The sequence below is a fragment of the Dermochelys coriacea genome, chromosome 12, assembly GCF_009764565.3.
Source record: "Dermochelys coriacea isolate rDerCor1 chromosome 12, rDerCor1.pri.v4, whole genome shotgun sequence".
Classification (NCBI taxonomy): domain Eukaryota; kingdom Metazoa; phylum Chordata; order Testudines; family Dermochelyidae; genus Dermochelys; species Dermochelys coriacea.
The window spans coordinates 11,705,616-11,722,635 of record NC_050079.1 but is presented as its reverse complement, the minus strand read 5'-3'; the positions used below and the strand labels follow the sequence as shown (position 1 = coordinate 11,722,635).

Genomic DNA, 17,020 nt, shown 5'->3' with positions numbered 1-17,020 from the left:
AAACATGAAAACATGAAAGGAAACTAGAAAACATGACCTATGAGGGAAGATTGAAAAAATTGGGTTAGTTTAATCTGGAAAAGAGAAGACTGAAAGGGGACATACGTTTTCAAGTACATAAAAGGTTGTTACAAGGAGGAGGGAGAAGAATTGTTCTTCTTAACCTGTGAGGATAGGACAAGAAGCATGGGCTTAAATTGCAGCAAGGGCAGTTTAGGTTGGACATTAGGAAAAACTTCCTAACTGTCAGAGTGGCTAAGCACTGGAATAAATTGTCTAGGGAGGTTGTGGAATCTCCATCATTGGAGATTTTTAAGAGCAGGTTAGACAAACACCTGTCAGGAATGGTCTAGATAATATTTAGTCCTGCGCCATGAGTGCAGAGAACCTTCGAGGTCCCTTCCAGTTCTGTGATTCTATGAACAGAGGACAAATTGCCTGGTTGATTATTGGATCTTGCATAATATATTTTAGGATTTGAAAAGTAATATAATCTCTATAGAAATTTAGAGAAGGAAAAGGCCCACTGGGGCTAAATTATGCCTTGGACTATGTGCCTGTGTGAGGAAGTAAGAATCTGCCTACTGTAGTTAAATAGCCCCCTGCTACAGTAGTATCTAAGCACTTCACAATCTTTAATGTGCCTGTGAGGTAGGGAAGTACTATTATCCCCATTTCACAGGTAGGATGCTGAGGCACAGAGACCCCAAGTGACTGCCCCAGAGTCGCAGAGGAAATTTGTACCAGAGAAGGAAATTGAACCTGCATGTCCCAAGTGCTGCCTACCACCCAAATCATGGGACCACACTTCCTGTGTGGGGGATAGGGTGCTGTCACTTCTCCTGACTGAATGAGATGTGTTCTGGGGTGCACCAGATGAGTTACATCATTACTCAGCTAGCAGGTTAGTTGCAGCTAAAAGGTGCCTTCTCCCATTTGGGAGCTAATGCTGTGACATGAAACATTGACGGCTGGGTGGATTCAAATTTAAGGCCATGAAACGTTGTCTTTAGTTCTGTTGCCAAATGTTGCCTATGCTTTTGAAAACTCTCATCTTCTGTGCAGTGAGTGCCGAGATACATAAGCACAGAATTAGCTTTAATAAAAAACAATAGTTTTCAGGGTTTTTTTTTTTAAACGCTGATTCAGTATGTAGTATCGCACATTGAAAGCACGACCTTTTCAGTGCTCAACATACTCCACGCTATCCAGTTTTCTGCTGTGGAAACTGCAATTACTCTCTCATTGCTAAAACTCCATCTCTCTTGAGCCCACAGAAGTTAATTATGTCTCCTTCCCATTTTTATAGTCTAAAATGGGATCCTATCCGAGATCAACTGGATACATTTGCTGCTATTGCAAATGCCTCCAAAGGGGGAAGAATTGGAATGGAGGAGTTTGCCGAGCATTTGAAGCTGCCTGTCTCAGATGCTCTCAAAGAGCTGTTCCTACTCTTCGATAGGGTAAGGATTTATGGCACTGACTGAAATAAGGTGTCTTGGTAACATTCTCTTAAGAATCATTTTCCCTAAAGATATTTGCAAGCATAAGTCCAGCTTACTAAAGGAGTAAATTGCCAACCAAAATCCTATAGACTAGAGAAACCAGTGGCTGCCTTTCTACAGTTTGTCAGCCATCGATTAATTAATTCACTTTGCCTACCTCAGTGGGTCAAATTCTGTGCTCCCATTACAGCCAGGCAATGCCATTATAAATTGACAGGATTGTAAGGCTGCAGGTAACTGGGGAAGCCCAGTACGTGTAATAGAAGTGCACGTCCATGCTTGTGAAAACATGCTGTAATTTGAAAGGTTGTCATTATGCACTGTGTGCTTTGTACAGTCAGCATGGTATGCTGCAAGCACTCCAGGATCTGTTGTTCACGTTTTATTTTGGGCGTTTTGCAAACTCTGCATGTTTTTCCTGGTCCTGCTTTTAGTAAACTTCCCTATCAAGGAATTGTGCCATATAGCACTGACAAGACTTGTTTTGAGATTCTCCAGGTCTGAACGAATTCATCAGCAGAAAATGAAGGGTCCAATTTCTTCTTCTTTTTAAAACGCTGACTGTATTGAAAGTGCCTGACCTACAGGTATATGTGAACATTTCATCGCCCTAGACCCTATTTAATCCCAGCTGTTCAGTAATGACCATAGGCTCTCTCTTTTTCTCTCTAGGAAACTATTGGCTAAGGCCCTTCTTTTCCCCAAGCTGGAACTTTCCCGTATGCTGAGTTAGCTGTAGTCATTTTGAGGATCACTCTCCATGCTTACAGTGTGGTGCTGATTACTAGATTAATGCATGGCTCCATGCAGCAGGGTCCTAGAGCAATAGAGTAGTAGTTTTGTTTTTTTTATTCTCACTGAAAACTCTATCTACTTGCCCCAAATGAAATCAGCTGTGCTTAAAATCCCAGCTCTTTGACTTAGGATAGCAAGCTTAATGCTGATGCTCATGTAAGTCTGGCTCGAGCATCTCAACACCCTGTTCTTCTGCCTGCTTTTTTAATTTCAAAATACTCAATTTGCATGCAAGAACACAGCTGTTTGGGGAAAGAAGGGAAATGGGTTTTGAGAACTCTCAGCTCCAGGTCACTGACTTGAGCCTCACCCAAATTTGTAGCCACCAAAAAGCCATCAAAATCTCAGATAGTAAAATGAGTAGACAGGGGCCTGTGATACAGAAACCCCCATCAAACCTGACTCTTGTTCAGTGTAAGCAGAGAGGCTAAAGACAAAAAGTGAGACTAAACTATCCTGACAGTTAGCTTGTGACCATCACAGTAAGTGGGAGGTTGAGACCCATTGGCATGGCTAGTTGGGCAATCTTATATTGCTTCTAGCCATGCTCCACCTATTTGGACAAACAAGTTACTTTAATTTCTAGGATTGTCAGTGAAGCACTGAACTCCAACAAAAGTCAAGACATTGGAGAGGAGAATGCAGGGATGGATACAACTGTGGTAGACTGAGCAGATCTCCTTGGGAAGTTAAGTTAGTTGTCTAACCTTGGCTGTGGTCCTTCTAATGTTGCATTGATCAAAGTACCACCAAGGACATTTTGAAAATTTTGCTGTATGGTTTTCAACCCCCTCAGTTTTACCCTAAAATGGTTTCACATCAGATGAAACTAATCTGATCTGTAAAATAAAAAACAAGCGTTCGGAGAGAGAAATACTTGTCAAAAGCAGAGGGTGGCTGCAGGGAGTTCAGGCAACCAAAGGCTGCATCAGACATGCCTGGGCATGGTGAATACTAATACTTCAGACAGATAATCTGTATTTTGCTCACACCCAGCTCAGACTCCATTAAAGCTCTGAGGCTGCAGGATTTTCAGCTCTCATCTGGTTAATTCTCTGTAACACATTCACCATGTTCCTCGCTCAAGCCTTGCTTGGTGGAGGGAGCAGTGGTGGAGGGGGCCTTGCGAGAGGCCTTGGGGGTCTTTTATCAGGAGGTGGACAAGGAGGAGGAAATCTTGGAGGACTCGTTGGAGGACTTGTCAACATTATCAGTGAGGTAGCAGCTCAGTACACCCCAGAGCCACCCCCACCTCCTCGCAGCCACTTCATGAATGTGGAAGCCGGCGAGAGCGAGGAGATCCGTCAGTTCCGCCGACTGTTTGTCCAGCTGGCTGGAGATGACATAGAAGTGTGCGCCACCGAGTTGATGGACATTCTGAACAAGGTGGTGGCCAGACATAAAAACCTGAAGACAGAGGGCTTCAGCCTGGACACGTGCCGGAGCATGGTGTCAGTCATGGACAGTGACACAACTGGTAGGCTGGGCTTTGAGGAGTTTAAGTACCTGTGGAACAACATCAAGAAGTGGCAGTGCGTGTACAAAGAACACTACTCTGACCAGTCGGGAACTCTTGGGAGTGCTCAGCTGCCAGATGCCTTCAAGGCTGCAGGATTCCAGCTGAATGACCAGCTCTACCAGATGATCATTCGCAGATACTCCGATGAAAATGGGAGCATGGATTTCAATAACTTCATCAGCTGCTTGGTGCGACTGGATGGCATGTTCCGTGCCTTCAAATCCCTGGACCAAGATGGAGACGGCCTGGTGAACATGAACATTGAAGAGTGGCTGCAGCTGACCATGTACTCCTAAGGGAGCACATTGGAATGAAATACTCTCCAACTGCATGCTCTTGTTTATGCCTGTGTTACTAACGGGAGCCTTTCTCCTTGTTGCTCAAGAGCCACTGTTTGTAAAGTCAAACAAGTTGTGTTGCTATGAAATAACATGCAGTACTTTAATGCTTAAAAAACCCTTAGTTTATTGTGAAATGTTGTTTGTTCTGCTATGTACGTTTTATAGTTATTTGGATTGCTGAGGGGCTAGAAAATGGAGCATTTCTTGAGCTATGCAAGACAGTGTGTGTGTGCGTGCGTGCGTGTGTGCGCACATGCTTATGGGTACCTATAATAGAAAACTAGATTTGGGCTCAAAAAGGAGAGAATGTTGATAATGCTTTCTTCTCGTGTAGCTTGTTGGTGGCTGGTGGACGTATACACATAATAGAGAATACATTTCTGATTTTTTTCCTTAAGATTGGGGTTGTTCTTGATGACTATTTTGTTTTTTATGTATTATTTATCAGAGCTTATTTTGCTGGAGACAGAAGCTGTGCTTGCCTGCAGGGAAATTGCTAGTAAACAGAGGTGTATTGATTTCTAATTGGTAAGGAATTATTTGTAATGGGGAAAATAAATTGGAGTTGTAATTATTATAATAATCAGTGGATTTTGAGAGACAAATTAAATCTCTCCTCTTTCCTACTTTTGCTGTCTCATTGTTTTCAGCTGCAATGTTTCCTGGAGACCTGGTGCTTGGCATATACTCTTTTTATTCTTGCAGCCTTCTAATAAATATTTGTATTGTAAAGTGCAATAATCTGAGTAGTGTTAAAATACAGAATTGCCTGTTGAGAGGGCTGTTGAACTGTTGCGGTCAACTATTAGACAGATGGACAAATTCAGCCTTGGCTTATCTCCATTGAAGTGGAGTTTCCTCAGGGATGAATTTGACCCACATTCTCCAACTACAGTAGTTCCATTCATGTCGGGGCAGCGATGCTTGCAGTGGCGTTAAAAGGCAAGAAGCAGCAGGAACTGTAGGTGTGTGTGCCTGCGGTTCAGAGTGTCCTCAGCTGCTTTAAAGCAAAATTTATTTTACCTGGGCCTAGTTAATATTAACGTGTGTGTGTGTGTGTGTGTGTGTGTGTGTGTGTGTGTGTGTGTGTGTGTGTGTGTGTGTGTGTGTGTGTGTGTGTGTGTGTGTGTGTGTGTGAGAGAGAGAGAGAGGGAGAGAGCTGAATGGAATGTGAAAAGATGAGTCAAGCAGCCATCTCTAGTTACAAATATCCAGAGGCCTATGCTCCTCCTGTACTACCTTTGTAAGAAAGAATCATCAGCAACTAACTAAATAACAGAGGGGTTGCATTTGATTATTAACAGGCTGATTTATTTTGAAATCATTATGGCTTCCATTTCTACGTTTTTGGAAAATACTGTTCACTGAGTCTGTGTACAGATTGTCATTGAAATCTAATCACCTGTTCGCAATGTACGAACCATCGTTTAAATCGCTTAGTGTACGATACCAGACTGAATGACAGGAACTTAGTAAAAATAAAATAGTCAAATTGTGACAAAATAGGCTAACTCCAAAACCACATCCACCACTCATTCACAAATTAATCAATCAAAGAAGCATACTTTTATCTACATAAGCATTAAGGCTAGGTGGGTAATAATCCCAGTGAAAGAGAGAGAATGACACCTTTGTGAATGTTGCTAAATTAATGTTTGCTTTAGAATCTCTGTCTTTCAGGCTAGTGAAATCTCACCTATGGGTACAGGTAATTGTTTGGCAGGGAAGGATTAAAATAACAACCTCCTGCATGATGTTCCCTATTATGAAAATGAGACATGTAAAAGCATGTCCCTACTGCTGTGTCCAATAGAAATTCCTCTCTCTCTCTCTGTTGCAGACCTATAAGCGATTGTGATGATTTTGTCCGACATGCATGAACAGTTCTTCTAGGAAATATGGTTTCTGAATCGAACTAGAAACAATGGTAAAAGTCAACATGAGAACTCTATCCCTGTTATGACACCTTTTATAGGCACAGTGCAAGTTGGGCCGCTTGGGCAGTGGCACCTCAGGCTTTTTCCACATCACTTTTGCATCCACCCGGCCTTGGAAGGGGTTTTGCTAGTTGGAAAAAAGGGTAATTCAGTGTCCGTGCTCTATCTTTCTCCCTATGGGGCTCTAAAGAGACTCTTTATTATGGGGCAGGGAGGAGGTGTGTTTTTTCTGCAATATGAAAGCTTTACTGTTTCTGAGACCACCATAAATGTATTTAACTGAGCTCATGCCTCTGACTCCAAAACGGAAAATATTTCTTAAATATATAGTACCCCATAGTGTAAATGGCAATGCAATGCTGAAGTCTGGTTTAAACTCAGAACACAAAGTAAAATTAAGTTATATTTAACTTTTACTTTTTTTTAGCAACATACAGATATTTAAATGATCTACATGTATTTGCTATGCCAAATACCCAATTAATAATAATAATTATAGCTGGGGAGCGGCATTCAGCACACTGCAGGATCCCCAAAGTCACACTAGCCAGCCGCTGCTTCGTTCATGCTTTCCAGACCCGTACACCCCATGCTCTGTCATAGCCACCCTGAACTCTGCTGGGCATATAGCAGGTAGCTAGCCCATGGAAGCCTGTTAAGTGCCGCTATTATCCTAGTGTATGACTTGGGCTATATAATAACCAGAGGCAGCGGTATATGCAGCTGGTTAGAGAATTGTGGGGGGACATTTCACCATACCGTTGCAATGAGTTAATGTGACAGAAAGACCTGAAATGAAAACCAAAATTTTAAATTGAAAAGGCAGCTGTGCATGGAATGCTCCACCCCTTACCTTTGCTATGAGGGAAATTGACGTTTTGGTTCACAGGTCACCTCTCAGAATAGCTTTGGCTACAGAGTTTAAATTTTGCATATCATGCTGCAAAGCACAATCTCCTGTGAAAGCAGAGAAGCTGCTAGGCCAAACTTATCTGCAGTGACATTGCTTGTTACTGTTAATGTTTCTCTAGATGCATTTTTAATTCAGTGCCCGTTATTTTCCCTCCTATCCTTTCTCATGCTAGGAGCCATGCAAACATCTCAGTTTCTGCTCCTGCCCCTCTCACCTCTCCTTTCATAGTGTGTCAAACCATCGGGCAAGTAGCCAGCATCCTAGGAGTTAGTATGATTAAGTCACAATATGAACTCAAAGTGCAGTTTTCACACCCGGATATCCAAAATGCTGGAATGAAGTATTTCTAATTGCACTGTGTTTAATTCTTGGTTTTGACACCTAGATGGAAATAGTTTGACCATACTAACTTTGTCATGCTCCATTTATTAGTAACGAAAGCATTAGTCCCCATTATGAACCAACTGATTTCCAAATTCTGTGTGTTTTTGTTTTAAACCAAGGCCATATTCACTTAACGTAGCTACCTCCCCCCACCTCTCACTCTTGCATTCATATTTTTATGCACCACTGGGACAATCTTAAACCATTTTTTTTTAAAAAACAAACATATTAAGTTCTGCCCAAGCTAAAACCTGTACTTCATGCCACGCCAAATGTACAAGGGAATTGTAAATTCCTGAAAACAGTTCAAGTGAAATCAGCAAAAAACTTTCATATAATACAAGCATTTCCTGGACCTTTGATGAGAAATTAACAATCCAGGCATTCAGATTGTAAAACTACACAATAAAAAGCAATGATACATTGTATATCTAGCATTTTGGATGTCACGAGATCCACAGTGTTAAAATGTCTGGCATCAGAAACCACTGGATGGGGGAAAAAAAAAAATTTACTGGGGTACCAGCTGACTATTAATCGCAGAGGTTAAAGTGCAGAGATTGAATAGAAAATTGCCAACAAACATCGAATATACCAGGCTACCTGTCTAACAGGAGGCTGGTAATTTTATTAGCAGTGAAGAATTGTATAAGGAAACTTGTTGGCAAACCTGCAAGTCTCTAAACAGTCGGTGATATTCAGCATTCTAAATGCTTCCACAAAGATTCTTTACCCTATCAATAGAAAACAAAACATGGGTGTCTGTAAACTGGAAGTGTATTGGCTTTAGAGACTGAGTAAACTTGGATATAGGTAGCAATTGTTTTAAACCTTGCAAAGTGTATTGGTTATTTTTAATTGTTTAAGAGTAAAAATACTTTCTCACCCACCTATCTGAATCCAGGACCATCCAAAGTACAGAAGTACTCATTCAATAAAGGAAATCCACAGGGATCCCAAGGATCTCAAGGCACTCTACAATTGAGTCTTGGCATTGTTCCATTAGGTAGCTTATTAGTCCATTATACAAATGGGGGAACTGAGGAACAGAGATGCTAAGTGTGTTGTGTTGAGCTTATGCTGTCCTCTTGGTAGCAGAGCCAGGAAGTTATGCAGATCTCCCTTCTGCTCTGTGTGTTTACGTACAAGACCATTGTTCCTTCATTTGTCTGTAAAATGTTTCATATTGATCAAATTCCGAGGATCTTGACACTACTATTTTGCCGCCTTGAAGAATATTTTAATTCAGAAATGTACCCCCCACCCCATGAATTCTGCACCACCAACATTCAGTTTTTACAAATTTGTTTGCTGTTTAAAAAATTTTCATGACTGTCTCATGGAAACATTTCAGCCCAGGAATCGCCTGTCACCTTAACCTCAAGGTAGTTACTCTGTGTATGGTCACCTAACTTTCAAATGGTACTGTTTCTTACCCATGACAGAATATCTCCCAAGTCCACAAAGAACTTTTAAGATGGTCACATAAATACAATCAACTCAAATACGCACATGTTTTTCAGTAGGTATTTGCCACTTCCCCTCATGGCAAATAGACTCGCCAATAATTTCACCTCACCTGGAACTGATAGCCCGTCCCATCAAAGGAACCGCAGTTTAGGTCTGAATGAATTTATTGTAGCATCTTCCTACTGAAAACAATCTGGTTTTCCTACTTCCAATACAGGCCATAATGATTAAAGCGCTATATCTTGTTGTTCAACTCATGAAGCGTCTCAGGTATTTTTTACAGCCTTCTGAATGTACGACGTCTGAATGTACACAGAAAGCGCCTGATAACTTCTTGACTATGCGCATGCTATATCCTATCTTGCTGTTCTATTTCTTATAGCCGAAAGTACTTTTTGAGGTGAGCAAATGCTAATAACCAAAACTCTCTTCTTACGCAGGTAAAGATTTTAATCCTTTTGTGAACTGCTGCTTACAAAACGGCAACCAGAAGTCAATTGTTCATCTATAGAAATGGTTTCTCTGGTCACTTTTTAAATGGTATAAATGTACTGATTTTTTTTTTCCAGATTTTTTTTTTTAATAATAAATTAAGCATTAGTACAGATTGCATAGCTTGATTTTATTTCTCATATGATGACCCTTTTAAGTCATCCAAGCTATTAACTCTAACTTTTGCCGTCTGTCTTGTGGTTACAGAATGGAGATGGTACCATAGACTTCCGAGAATACGTGATTGGTTTGTCTGTTCTTTGTAATCCTGCCAACACAGAAGAGACTATTCAGATGGCATTTAAGGTAAGTTCAGTTTAGCACAGCTCTGTAAACCTGACAAACCTGGGCTGAGTGTAATTCTGTTCTCTTTCAAATCATAATATAAATGTATAGATTCAATATGTCATGTGAATGTAAGTAATGCTCTTAAACCAATTGACATTTGTAGTGAAGAAAATGCAGATGTCAGCTTCATAAATAAGTTCTTCAAAAGCCATGTGAAGGTACTAAGGAATATGTAACTTGGCAAGATAAGTCCAAAAATGATTCAGCAGCAGTTACACACTTCTGTGAGGGCATTTTGTGAGTGATATGTAGATCAGAATAGTCTGGTGGGGCTCAAGTGTTTAGTCTAGTTATTCTTTTAAAAAAAAATCATCAATGGACATGGTCAAGGCTCATAAAATCAAAAATTAGTTACCAGCTTGTTTTGGATCAAGGACACTTAGACTTCAAGATCCCTCCATTCTCTCCACTGCTCTGCTTTTGTGTATTCCTCGTGCAGTGTCTTGAGATATGAGGGTCAGTTACTCTGAATAGGACTCTCATAAGAAAGACCAGTGCTTACTCAAGAAGTTGCCTATATTTTTATATGAAATTATTGTGTCCTATTGCTGCTCTATATAGTTAAGTATTCCGGCAATCCAGCCTGTTCAACCACTGCTCCAAAAGTTGTGCTTTCTCGGAGATGTTTTGTGTCTGAAGATCTTTAGAAAGACTGGCCTTCAAACCATAGCAACTGCCAATGGTATATCAACTGTTGCATTTATTTTGAAGCAGATAATTTAGACATCATTACTCTCCTCACTGGGAAGCGTTCTACTCTGAAATGGAGCTATGACTTTTCTTCCATTATCTGCTATCAAACAAGGTTTCATTTGCAATGAGTTATGCTTGGTTGCAGGGGTTCACCCCTGGGGAGCTCTTTGCAGAATTGAAGACACCATCATAGGCGCCGACTCTGTAGGAGCTCCGTGGCTGGAGCACCCGTGGGGAAAAATTAGTGGGTGCTCTGCACCCACTGGCAGCCAAGCTCCCCTGCCCCCACCACCCCACCTCCTCCGACTCCTCCCCTGAGCGCACCACATTCCCGCTCCTCCACCTACCTCCCAGTGCTTCCCGCTCGGCTGCTACCAAACAGCTGTTTGGCCGCTCCGGGAAGGAGGGGGAGGAGCAGGAACGTGGCGCGCTCAGGGGAGGAGTCAGGGCTGGGGCGGGGATTTGGGGAAGGAGTCGGAATAGGGGCAGGGAGGGGGCAGAGTTGGGGCGGGGACTGTGGGGATGGGGCCGGGAGCAACAGGGGGTCGAGCACCCACAGGCGGGAGCAGAAGTTGGCACCTATGGCCATTGTTCCCCTTATTTCTGACACTAGTGAGTGGTTAGTGCAGCTGCTCACTGCCATTGCCATGCTAGAAAGGATGGGATGAAATATGTAGTGGGCGACAAATCATGCATGTTGTTAGAATATGGATTTTCATCCTAGCCAAAATAGTAGCAAGTTCAGTCAGTGTCATAAAAGTTTAACTTCCAGAAAAAGAAGACAAAAGCCTGATGGTATTATTTTTAGTACTTATACATGGGACACTTTTTGTAGATTATCACATCCCTTTTAAATATAACGGTTTATAACAAACTATGGACCGTGTTTTTGAAAAAGCTAATTTAGTGGTATTTTTCATGACTAGTTTCTGAGCATATTCTCCAGTACAGCATATTTACAGCATATCATGCAGCCTTTGATCTCAATGTTGTCTTTCCTTTGAAAAGTTCCTTGAAAAATGTCCCATCTCATTCTCTGGGGAAAAAAAAATTTTTTTTAAATTAAATACAAATTAGCTGTTGGAACTCCAGTCTTCAAATCACAGTGACAACTGCTGAGACATCTTGAATGGCAGAGACCATTATTGGGTGCTTTCAAAGGTTAATTTGAATTGAAATTGCTGGTCTATTACATAGGCAAACTCATACTATGGGTGTTCATATTACAATTTTGTAATCTTTCTACTTCAGCTCTTTGACGTTGATGATGACGGCAGCATAACAGAAGAAGAGTTTGCTTGTATTCTCCGGTCATCTCTTGGAGTGCCTGACCTTGATGTTTCTCAACTCTTTAAGGAAATAGACACAAATAATTCTGGGACGATCACCTATAGTAAGTATATTCCATAGAACTAATATGCTTATACTAAGAAGGAGCTTTGATATTACTACTCTAAGATCTCAGTCTCCGATTATTACAGATTCAGAACTCTTTTCCCCACAAAAAAAGTCTAACAGGTGCCTAGACTACTCATATATTGTTACTGTTGAGAAAAATATGTGGTTGGGGAACATGAACAAAGATGATGTATTCATTTCTCCATAATTATGTCTACTCTTGGAGCTGGGGATGTCATTCCCATTCGAGGAGACATACTTGCACTACCGTGCCAGGGACCCTAGGCACATAATCAGGGCTGCTAGCGAGTCCCGCCACTCTCGCTGCCATGGCTACATTCTATTTTTAGCGCATGAGCTCAATGGGAACAAGTGCAAGTATTTCTCCTCACGCTGGGAATTACTCCCCCAGCTCTCAGTGTACATGTAACATAAGAGATCTTACAACATCATTTCTTCTGATTTTTATATGCCACCTCCATTACCATGAGTGCCTTACAAGAGATTCCCACAAGCAGCCAATGGATTAACTTCTTCCATGCTTCTGCTGACACAATCGCAACAATTGGTAGATTTTCTGCCTTCCCATCTGTCCCCCCCCCTTTCTTCTTCCTTCATTGCAGGTTTTATTATGGCTGAGAGAAAGCTATGCTGAAGCAGTGAGCTTTGCACATCCCTTTTAAGGCAATGAGACTTGTGGTCGTTCTAAGCCCCTGCATTAGACAATTCCAAAGTCTGAGATTTATGCTATGAAATCTCAGTCTCCCACACTAGTGAATTCCACCATTGAGACCAATAGTTACCTCTTATGCTTCATAGCAGCTATGAACCATTATTTTTAATGAAATAGTCCACAATATCCTCACTTGTTGCAAGAGTTTCGACAGGTGTAAAATTAACTTTTTTCAAGTCACCATTCAGTTGGCATTTCAATTTCTGGATGTTTTAATAAGACTAAATATAAAACCGCTACAATATAAATAATAATTCCAAAACTTCCCACCCTGAAATCTGTTGCCCCTTCCTCTGAAGCATCTTGTCCTGGTCACTGTCAGTGAAGGGATACTGGTCTCAGTGTGGTAGTCGCTATAACTTTCTTTGCTGTCATGCTGTTACTGTGCAGTAGAATATTTTGCATTGTTGCTACTCAACACCGTAAACACCTGTCTTTAATTTCAGATGAGTTTAAGGACTTTGCCTTCAAGCATCCAGAATATGCCAAGTTATTTACTACATACCTAGATCTACAGAGGTGCCAGCTACAGACATCAGACGAAGAAGACGATTATCAGACACCAGGAGACACATACTCACAGAGTAAGACATCAATCTCAGAAAAGACCCCAATTGCAAGAAATAAAGTTTGTCCTGATGGCAATGAAGAAGACATCTCAAGTACTTCAGACAAAAAGGATGACTAAGTATAAACAGCCTGATGCTTTAGCATTTACACTGTGCAGATTTCACTGTTTTATATCAAATGTGCTTGTTGAATATTGATAAAAGTTAAGAATTTTTTTTTTTTTACTTTTTTTGTATTTCTCCGTGTGTCAAAATTGGGGGGGGTGGACGGGAGAAATAATGTATTGTATTCTGTTAATGTATTCCATTCGGTGTTGAAAGTAAAAATGCCCCCCTCAGGTAGATTGCACAATACATTCTGAATCTAAGTTAAATGAATACCATAGCCTCTCTTGGTGTCGGTCTCACAGGACTGTGAATATTGATTACTCTCTTCTAAGCAAGGTGTTTACAAGTAGCAGACATTGTTAGGGTAGCCACTGAGGAAAAGTAATCTCCCAGTAGGGGCTGAGGAGAAGATTTGCTGCTCTCTCTCACTATAGGACATTTAAATGTCAGACTTTGTTTTCTTTCGTCTACGGGCACCCTTCAACATTTGAAATTTCAAAAATATAGAAAATTTAGAATTCATAGGAGAACAAGTGTTAGGAAGTTGGTATTTTAGTTAGTGCGTGGCTGTCTTGAGGCTTTCCTTAATCTGTTGTCAGCCACAATCAAAATTTCTCAAAGCCATGTTGATTTACTGATGTTAATAGCAACATCTTTGGACAAAGGCCTACTGAAGATCGAATGGGTTGTATTTGTAACAGTAAAAATGAATTGGAGTTCAAAGATAGCAGATCATTATTTGAATAGGAAAACACAGAAAATAGGGCCTCAATGGTTAGAACACTAATTGGGGGGAAAAAAAGGCATATAAACAAACACAGTTTTTACTAATTTAATGACATGAAAACTAGAGGAAAATTTCGATCTAATAGTCAAGTGATCATGACCTTGTTCTGGATAATTACAAGGTAATTGTCAAGCTATAGTTCTAATAGTTAAAATCTACTGTAAAATCCACTTTTAGAAACCGTATCTCCACTTATCGTGCCCTGAGAGCATGATCCAAAGACCACTTGATGTCAGTGAAAAGATTCCTGTTGACTACAGTATTCTTTGCCTCAGTCCCCTACCGTGCAATTTAGGACCAGAGTTTTGAAATGTTGCTCCATCATCTTTTTCTCCCAGTAACCTGTAAGGGATTTATATTCTTAGCTTTCAACATTCCTAGGAGTTACTTGCATAAAATACCTTATTCATCAAAGGGAGAAGTGGCAGGTTAGTTTCAATTAGAGAATACCTGCTGAAAGATGGACAAGAGGCTCAGGAACATTATCTCAAAAGCCTGGAATGTATTGTGTAGCATCAGCAAGAGACCTAGTTCTGCTATTTAAGGTCCAGGTGCAATAGTGGCTTCTGACCTTTGATCAATCAATGATTTCACTGTCTCCAGGTATATTTATATGTTTTAGCTTTCATGTGTGATCTTCTGTCATATTGTGGCTCTCTCATGTTCCAGATGCTTTAAATAAATACTTATTTTTAAAGAACTTGTGAGAGTATTGGAGGAAAGACACACTGCCTAGGTGGGCTGCTAGGGTTTTCCATCAAGTCATCCCTGGCAATGTCTTCATATGGTATAAGGCACAAGGTAAGTTGAAGTTACATTCTTAGCCCTGAGAACGATGGTGCTGTCATTTGCTGCAAGGCTAGAGAAGTATCGTATGATCGCCCCTTTCCTGGAGAGACAATGGCAGAGAATTCTCCCTGCTGACTCGCCTAGTAAAAGGGAACATTGGTACAAAGGAATCGGACACAGAGGGAAAAGAATTTTGCATTCATCCCTTTTGTGGAGACTCTGAGATGCTTGTCTGTCCACAGACTGTAAATGAGGACACATCATAGGCAAGTAAAAGGAATCAGTGATTCAAACCATAATTCATAAATAGAAATGTCTGAGTGTAAATTGAACTCTAGGAATGTTCCCTCCGACACATAGCAAATAGCAAATACCAGTGGAAGGATCTAACCATCATGATTTCTGAGACACCTTCCTACATGTAGTCAGTTGATCCCTCACTTTCAGAAGCTGTGTTTGAAGATGTACCTACAGATCCCAGCCTGTGACAGATTTTTGGCTTGCCTGTTCAGCCAACTGACGGGATTTTTTTGTTGCCGCCTCCTGCTAAGCAAACAGATTTGCCAACAAAGTTAGGAACTACCAGTATTCAAAAATTTGTTACCAAAGTGTGTGATCCAGCTTAAACTTTGTTATTGGCTGGGGCCACCTCCCTACCACTCTTTGCCATGGCTATACAGTACCCCATTCGCTGAGGGCTGGTCTAAACAGACGCTTACTGGGTGTGAACCTACCTTGTACTAGCATGCTGCACTCTGGGTGTCCGTGTGGACCCTGCTGGTGTACTCTAAAAGTTCCCTAGTGCACTTTGAAGTATTGCTGTTTTAAATCAGTGTGCTCTAGGGAAATTTTAACATGTATCAACAGGGATGCTTGCGGCTCAGGAGGTTAGTGCAGGGTAGATTCATCCCTTATCTTGCAAATGCAGTCAGTGTTCATTTAAACAAGCACTTAGAGGCAAAACGAATATGAATGTCTTAGCAAAGAGGATTTTGCCTTACACACACATCAGAGGAGATTGGAAGTGTTATTCATGGTCTGTGTCAGGATAGAAGGAGGATGCTTTTGTTCCAGGTAACTAAAGTAAGAAAGGGAGTGTTAATTGATAGACAAAACAGTTTTTTTTTCTCCAGAACCTTTATATGGCAAGAGTTGCTTATACACACAGCTTGTATTTAGGGGGGGGTGGGATGCAATAAGTGAAACACCACACTATAGAGCACTGTAGTGCATAGAAACAATTGGGTTACACAATGGGAGGCTACCACAGCTCAAAAGGTATATAGCCTTATACATTAAATGGAAAATGCCACAAATGGTTGCAGAATGTAGCAATGGTTCCACCATCCACTGGAGAGAATCAATTTAGCACAAGAGACACTAACTCAATAGATGCACATCTGGTTGGTGTGCAAGAAGAGAATAAATTAATTTCTAGGCATCCTCAGGGCTTCTGAGTGCTTTTAAAAGACAAACTAAAAGCAGTTTGAAGTAACCAGGCACTATGTCTAACTAAGTGGCACAGGGGAACTGACTCTGAAAGGAAAGTTTTAAAAAGCCATGCTAAGATAAAGGAAACAGTTCTCAGTTTAGCATTGAAGGATGGTACATTTATATTTTAGTGTAGGGTAAGTGTAAGAATTCAACAGCAGTGGACCCCTGGTACATAAGACACTCATCTTGTGGTAAAAAGGACATTATTTTGAACCCGATTCTCTTCTTTGGGGGTGAAGTGACTCAATAGCCAGGGCCATCACAAGGCAGGTCAGGTCATCCAGTTTACTCTGCTCTACCAGTAATATCTTCTTATGGAGAGTGATTCATCCAGTTGTCAGGCATCCACTGTGCTCTGCCTGCCTAGCAACATGATGATGTCAAGCCAGCTTAGATGGAAACAGAGTTGAAAGAATGCCAGCATGCCTTAACCAGGCTTCTTCACAGAGATAGTCAACAGTAATGGTGATTAAACTGACCTGCACAGGAGTCCATACAAGAGGGCTTCTAGACTGATGAGAAATTCCCCAACACCTCTGATGGAGCCCTACCCAGAAAGAACTGGACAGGATCAGTGAGGTCAGTAAAACATCGATGGCTAGCAGACAAAGCAACTGTTAGATCTAATACTTTCTCTATAGCCAGCTGCCTAGCATCCATCACAGATGTGAAATGAGGTCCCGATTCACTATTGCCTTCTGCCTTGAGCTATTTCCAAGATTGTGCTTTATTTTGTTTTCACTGT

General features: G+C 41.1%; 2 protein-coding genes across 2 annotated transcripts in view; both read left to right on the top strand.

Moving 5' to 3' along the window:
• LPCAT2 (lysophosphatidylcholine acyltransferase 2) overlaps nucleotides 1-14,692 on the top strand; it is a 51,185-nt gene extending 36,493 nt beyond the window's left edge. The window contains exons 11-14 of the mRNA XM_038368606.2: nucleotides 1,310-1,463; nucleotides 9,564-9,662; nucleotides 11,649-11,790; nucleotides 12,975-14,692. Coding sequence (XP_038224534.1) covers nucleotides 1,310-1,463; nucleotides 9,564-9,662; nucleotides 11,649-11,790; nucleotides 12,975-13,216 — 637 coding nt within the window. The 3' untranslated portion in view covers nucleotides 13,217-14,692. The remainder of the gene's footprint in view (nucleotides 1-1,309; nucleotides 1,464-9,563; nucleotides 9,663-11,648; nucleotides 11,791-12,974) is intronic.
• CAPNS2 (calpain small subunit 2) lies at nucleotides 1,630-5,205 on the top strand. The gene has a single exon (XM_038368608.2). The coding sequence runs from the start codon at nucleotides 3,372-3,374 to the stop codon at nucleotides 4,113-4,115; it is 744 nt and encodes a 247-aa protein (XP_038224536.1). The 5' UTR covers nucleotides 1,630-3,371; the 3' UTR covers nucleotides 4,116-5,205.
• Nucleotides 14,693-17,020: the final 2,328 nt, after the last annotated feature.

Coding starts and splice junctions, on each gene's coding strand:
- CAPNS2 (XM_038368608.2), top strand. CDS start 3,372: ATGTTCCTCGCTCAAGCCTTGCTTGGTGGAGGGAGCAGTGGTGGAGGG.